Source organism: Mustelus asterias, unplaced genomic scaffold (genome assembly GCF_964213995.1).
Source record: "Mustelus asterias unplaced genomic scaffold, sMusAst1.hap1.1 HAP1_SCAFFOLD_4817, whole genome shotgun sequence".
Classification (NCBI taxonomy): Eukaryota; Metazoa; Chordata; class Chondrichthyes; order Carcharhiniformes; family Triakidae; genus Mustelus; species Mustelus asterias.
This window is the reverse complement of record NW_027594760.1, coordinates 2,501-9,099: the sequence shown is the minus strand read 5'-3', so window position 1 is coordinate 9,099 and position 6,599 is coordinate 2,501. Positions and strand designations below refer to the sequence as shown.

At 60.4% G+C, this 6,599-nt stretch overlaps 1 protein-coding gene across 2 annotated transcripts in view; it reads right to left on the bottom strand.

Moving 5' to 3' along the window:
• Nucleotides 1–548: 548 nt before the first annotated feature.
• LOC144491242 (nicotinate-nucleotide pyrophosphorylase [carboxylating]-like) overlaps nucleotides 549–6,599 on the bottom strand; it is a 7,836-nt gene continuing 1,785 nt past the window's right edge. Inside the window, exons 2-4 of one of the 2 annotated variants that reach the window (XM_078208924.1) lie at nucleotides 5,021–5,581; nucleotides 3,593–3,724; nucleotides 549–1,061 (exon numbers count right to left, since the gene is read on the bottom strand). In XM_078208924.1, the coding sequence (XP_078065050.1) occupies nucleotides 786–1,061; nucleotides 3,593–3,724; nucleotides 5,021–5,572 (960 nt within the window). In that variant the 5' untranslated portion in view covers nucleotides 5,573–5,581 and the 3' untranslated portion in view covers nucleotides 549–785. The remainder of the gene's footprint in view (nucleotides 1,062–3,592; nucleotides 3,725–5,020; nucleotides 5,582–6,599) is intronic. The other variant, XM_078208925.1, reaches the window with a different exon arrangement.

Below are 6,599 nucleotides of genomic sequence, written 5' to 3'. Positions count from 1 at the left end.
TGTGTGTACGTGTGGTGTGTGTGTACGTGTTGGTGTGTGTGTACGTGTTGGTGTGTGTGTACGTGTTGGTGTGTGTGTACGTGTTGGTGTGTGTGTACGTGTTGGTGTGTGTGTACGTGTTGGTGTGTGTGTACGTGTTGGTGTGTGTGTACGTGTTGGTGTGTGTGTACGTGTTGGTGTGTGTGTACATGTTGGTGTGTGTGTACGTGTTGGTGTGTGTGTACGTGTTGGTGTGTGTGTACGTGTTGGTGTGTGTGTACGTGTTGGTGTGTGTGTACGTGTTGGTGTGTGTGTACGTGTTGGTGTGTGTGTACGTGTTGGTGTGTGTGTACGTGTTGGTGTGTGTGTACGTGTTGGTGTGTGTGTACGTGTTGGTGTGTGTGTGTGTACGTGTTGGTGTGTGTGTGTGTACGTGTTGGTGTGTGTGTACGTGTTGGTGTGTGTGTACGTGTTGGTGTGTGTGCATTATTTTGTGCACGCACTGTTCCGTGTACGCAATGAATCTTCGGCTGCGTCACTGTATCAGACTTTGCGTTTCAGACCAGACAGGACGTTATCCCAGTGAGTATTTTAATTATGAAACTGACAGACTCGCGATCTCTCTCCCTCAGCGAACACACAGCCCTCAGTCCGTGACAAGAGGCTGTGATCCGGAACTCCAGGCGCACAGAGCGGCGAGAGCGGGAGGAGGAACTTCACCGGGACCACCCCGCTTGTCCAGCATCGTCGGGGGAGGGTGGTTTGGAGGGGAAGGGGGAGAACTGCAGGCCCCCCCGGGCTCGTCCCTAGAAGGCAAAGTTCCTGCGTGTCGGGGGGCTCTCGGTGGGGGGGATGTCGGAGCGAGGACCTTCCTCTCCTGCCCCGTTGTCCAACCCGGGCTCGCGCACGATCTTCAGTGAGAAGTCGAGGGCGGCGTAGTTCTGGGTGAGGCAGCCCAGGGAGATGATGTCCAGGTGGGGGCTGAAGTACTCTCCCACATTCCCCTCCGTGATCCCCCCGCTGGCCTCGATCAGAAGACCCGGGTACTCGGCCTTCAGAGTCTCGGCAGCCGCCAGCGCCTCCTGTAGATCCAGAGGAAGGAGGTTAAACTCGGCGTCCGAATCTCCGGGGATTGTCTGCGGCTCTCCCCGCTGCCCGCAGGTCTCCCCGCTGCCCGCAGGTCTCCCCGCTGCCCGCGGCTCTCCCCGCTGCCCGCAGGTCTCCCCGCTGCCCGCAGGTCTCCCCGCTGCCCGCAGGTCTCCCCGCTGCCCGCGGCTCTCCCCGCTGCCCGCGGCTCTCCCCGCTGCACGCGGCTCTCCCCCCCCCCCCCCCCCCCGTTCCCTCTCCCCCCCCCGTTCCCCCTCCCCCCCGCGTTCCCTCTTCCCCCCCAGCCCCATTCCTCCTCCCCACCCTCCCGCCTCCCCCGCCCTGCCCCACCCTCCCGCCTCCCCCGCCCTGCCCCACCCTCCCGCCTCCCCCGCCCTGCCCCACCCTCCCGCCTCCCCCGCCCCCCCTCCCGCCTCCCCCGCCCCCCCCTCCCGCCGCCCCCCCTCCCGCCTCCCCCGCCCCCCCTCCCGCCTCCCCCGCCCCCCCCTCCCGCCTCCCCCGCCCCCCCCTCCCGCGCCCCCCCTCCCGCCTCCCCCGCCCCCCCCGCCTCCCGCCTCCCCCCCGCCTCCCGCCTCCCCCTCCCGCCTCCCCGCCCCACCCTCCCGCCTCCCCGCCCCACCCTCCCGCCTCCCCGCCCCACCCTCCCGCCTCCCCGCCCGCCTCCCCCTCCCATTCCGCCCGCCTCCCCCTCCCATTCCGCCCGCCTCCCCCTCCCATTCCGCCCGCCTCCCCCTCCCATTCCGCCCGCCTCCCCCTCCCATTCCGCCGCGCTCACCCTCTTCTCTCCCCCCCCCCCCCCCCCCCCCCGCTCACCCTCTTCTCTTTCCCCCCCCCCCCCCCCCCGCTCACCCTCTCCCTCCCACTCACCCTCTCCCCCCATCTCCACTCTGTGGATCTTCCCTTCCAGGTATGTTGGCCTTTATCGTGTTGTGAAACTAAGTGTGAAGTTAACTTATAAAAAGAATATTAAGTGCTAAGTGTTATTTTTTAACGTGTTTTTAAAGGAGATGCAGGTGAATGGTGTACACAGAGTGAAATATTTTAATGCGAGGTCAGGCAGTGATGCTTTTGCAGCTGGCCCTATCACTTTAAACTAGGAATCTGAACAACAGCCTATCCGATTTGAATTTGATGTTTTGGTAACACGTAAAACCAATCCTATTGTGGGGACATTGTTATGTAATCAGGGTGTGGAGGACGGAGAAGATCTGCAGAGAGATTTGGACAGGCTGAGTGAGTGGGCGAGGATATGGCAAATGGAGTATAACGTTGAGAAATGCGAGGTTATACACTTTGGAGGAAATAATAACAAATGGGATTACTATCTCAATGGAAACAAATTAAAACATGCTACCGTGCAAAGGGACCTGGGGGTCCTTGTGCATGAGACGCAAAAGCCCAGTCTGCAGGTACAACAGGTGATCAAGAAGGCAAATGGGATGTTGGCCTATATCGCGAGGGGGATAGAATATAAAAGCAGGGATGTCTTGATGCACCTGTACAGGGCATTGGTGAGGCCGCAGCTGGAATACTGTGTGCAGTATTGGTCCCCTTATATGAGGAAGGATGTATTGGCATTGGAGGGAGTGCAGAGAAGGTTCACCAGGTTGATACCGGAGATGAGGGGTTTGGATTATGAGGAGAGGCTGAGGAGATTGGGTTTGTACTCGTTGGAGTTTAGAAGGATGAGGGGGGATCTTATGGAGACTTATAAGATAATGCGGGGGCTGGATAGGGTGGAGGCGGAGAGATTCTTTCCACTTAGTAAGGAAGTTAAAACTAGAGGACACAGCCTCAAAATAAAGGGGGGTCGGTTTAAGACAGAGTTGAGGAGGAACTTCTTCTCCCAGAGGGTGGTGAATCTCTGGAATTCTCTGCCCACTGAGGTGGTGGAGGCTACCTCGCTGAATATGTTTAAAGCGCGGATGGATGGATTCCTGAGCGGTAAGGGATTAGGGTTATGGCGATCAGGCAGGTAAGTGGTACTGATCCACGTCAGATCAGCCATGATCCTATTGAATGGCGGGGCAGGCTCGAGGGGCTAGATGGCCTACTCCTGCTCCTATTTCTTATGTTCTTATGTATAAGAGAGGAGGGGCGGGGGGGCAGTGAGACAAACGGTAGAAGAACGCCTGCCGAGCAACAGCTAAGTTTAGCTCCGAGAGAGGGACTTGCTGAATCCCTCATTTCTGCATTGATGTCTTAAAAGAAAGCTTCCTCTCAATCGCAAAGGTACCAACAGAAGATAGAAGAACTCAGCAAAGAAGACGGAAGATTCCGAAAGATGACAAAACCTGGTTGTAATTTAGAGAGAGATTAAAAATTCTGTTTCTTTGTTAATGAATGGGAATTGGATTTATTTAATCAGCATTCCATTAGATTGGGACTAGCTTAGGGGTTTGACAAAAAAAGGGCGGCATGGACAAGTTGGGCCGAAGGGCCTGTTTCCATGCTGTAAACCTCTATGACTCTGTGACTAGGAGTGGGAAGGCAGAAAGGAACTGACCTGGGGAGAGAAATTGTCCAACATCACAATATCTGCCCCAGCGAGGGCAGCAACCCGAGCTTCAGCGAGTGAGCGCGACTCCACCTCGATCTTCGTAAAAACTCCTCCAACCTTCCTCCCGTCACTCACAGCCTGAGAACCAAGGATTCATTCAGCAACACCCCACGGCACACAATATCTAACACACCCGGTCCCAGAGGGGGGAAAGGACAGTGTGTATAACGCACTGTGACACCCGGTCCCAGAGGGGGAAAGGACAGTGTATCTAACGCACTGTGACACCCGGTCCCAGAGGGGGACAGGGCAGTGTATCTAACGCACTGTGACACCCGGTCCCAGAGGGGGGAAAGGACAGTGTATCTAACGCACTGTGACACCCGGTCTCAGAGGGGGAAAGGACAGTGTATCTAACGCACTGTGACACCCGGTCCCAGAGGGGGAAAGGACAGTGTATCTAACGCACTGTGACACCCGGTCCCAGAGGGGGAAAGGACAGTGTATCTAACGCACTGTGACACCCGGTCCCAGAGGGGGAAAGGACAGTGTATCTAACGCACTGTGACACCCGGTCCCAGAGGGGGAAGGACAGTGTATCTAACGCACTGTGACACCCGGTCCCAGAGGGGGGAAAGGACAGTGTATCTAACGCACTGTGACACCCGGTCCCAGAGGGGGAAAGGACAGTGTATCTAACGCACTGTGACACCCGGTCCCAGAGGGGGAAAGGACAGTGTATCTAACGCACTGTGACACCCGGTCCCAGCGGGGGAAAGGACAGTGTATCTAACGCACTGTGACACCCGGTCCCAGAGGGGGACAGGGCAGTGTATCTAACGCACTGTGACACCCGGTCCCAGAGGGGGAAAGGACAGTGTATCTAACGCACTGTGACACCCGGTCCCAGAGGGGGAAAGGACAGTGTATCTAACGCACTGTGACACCCGGTCCCAGCGGGGGAAAGGACAGTGTATCTAACGCACTGTGACACCCGGTCCCAGCGGGGGAAAGGACAGTGTATCGAACGCACTGTGACACCCGGTCCCAGAGGGGGAAAGGACAGTGTATCTAACGCACTGTCACACCCGGTCCCAGAGGGGGAAAGGACAGTGTATCTAACGCACTGTGACACCCGGTCCCAGAGGGGAAAAGGACAGTGTATCTAACGCACTGTGACACCCGGTCCCAGAGGGGAAAAGGACAGTGTATCTAACGCACTGTGACACCCGGTCCCAGAGGGGGGAAAGGACAGTGTATCTAACGCACTGTGACACCCGGTCCCAGAGGGGGGAAAGGACAGTGTATCTAACGCACTGTGACACCCGGTCCCAGAGGGGGAAAGGACAGTGTATCTAACGCACTGTGACACCCGGTTACCAGCAGGGGGCAGTATATAGTGTATTGAAGGCGATGTTAAACCCGGTCGGTTACCTTGCTGATGTCGCCGGCGGCGCTCACGTGGTTATCCTTCAGCATGATCAGGCTGCTCAGGTCCTGCCGGTGGCTGGAGACCCCCCCCACCAGCATGGCGTACTTCTCCACCAGGCGGAAGCCCGGGGTGGTCTTGCGGGTGCCGGCCAGGTGCCCCTGCCACCCTGCTCGCCGCGCCGTCTCTGCCACCCTGCGGCAGGCGCTGGCGATGCCGCTGGCCCGCGCCACCACGTTGAGGGCCACCCGCTCGGCCAGCAGCAGGTGGCGGGCCTTGCCCCGGGCGGTGGCCACCCGGCAGACGGGCAGCAGGCCGGCGCCCTCGGGCTGCAGCCACTCCAGCTGGCAGCCCAGCTCCTGGAAAACCGCCTCCACGAAGGGGCAGCCAGCCAGAACCCCTGCCGACTTCAGCAGCAGAGCGGCCGAGGCCCGGCCCTCGCCCGCCGCGAAGCCACCGTAGTCGAAGTGCGGGCAGTCCTCCGCCAGCCACTCCCGGGCCAGGCGCCGCAGGGTGGGGGGCGGCAGCAAGTGGGCAAGATCGGCACGGTCCTCCATCGCTGGCACCTGCGGGGGGGTGGGGGGGAAGAGAGAGAGACAGAGGCCGTCAGGCATTGGGGTGAGAGCCGTCAGTCGGAGCCCCGGGGGGCCGTCAGTCGGAGCCCCGGGGAGCCGTCAGTCGGAGCCCCGGGGGGCCGTCAGTCGGAGCCCCGGGGGGCCGTCAGTCGGAGTCCCGGGGGGCCGTCAGTCGGAGCCCCGGGGAGCCGTCAGTCGGAGCCTGTTGACTGTCAGTGAAACTGTCCACGCTGTAATTGCGAAAGAGTTGCAGAAGTCTGCGCAAACAAGTTAAAAGTCTGACCGACCACTCATTAACCAGCCTGATAAGGACAAGACAAAGAGCTGGACTCTGCCTCGATACCAGAGGACCGCTCCCCAACCCCGGAGACACAGCCCAGTCCCGTCAGCAACCCCAGAGGCAATGCCCAACTCCCATCCATCAAACCCCCCCCCGTCCAAACCTGCTCCCTCAGCACCGACACTCCCACAGTGCGGCGCTCCCTCAGCACTGACCCTCCCACAGTGCGGCACTCCCTCAGCACCGACCCTCCCACAGTGCGGCGCTCCCTCAGCACCGACCCTCCCACAGTGCGGCGCTCCCTCAGCACTGACCCTCCCACAGTGCGGCGCTCCCTCAGCACCGACCCTCCCACAGTGCGGCGCTCCCTCAGCACCGACCCTCCCACAGTGCGGCGCTCCCTCAGCACGGACCCTCCCACAGTGCGGCGCTCCCTCAGCACTGACCCTCCCACAGTGCGGCGCTCCCTCAGCACTGACCCTCCCACAGTGCGGCGCTCCCTCAGCACTGACCCTCCCACAGTGCGGCGCTCCCTCAGCACTGACCCTCCCACAGTGCAGCGCTCCCTCAGCACTGACCCTCCCACAGTGCGGCGCTCCCTCAGCACCGACACTCCCACAGTGCGGCGCTCCCTCAGCACTGACCATCCCACAGTGCGGCGCTCCCTCAGCACCGACCCTCCCACAGTGCGGCGCTCCCTCAGCACCGACCCTCCCACAGTGCGGCGCT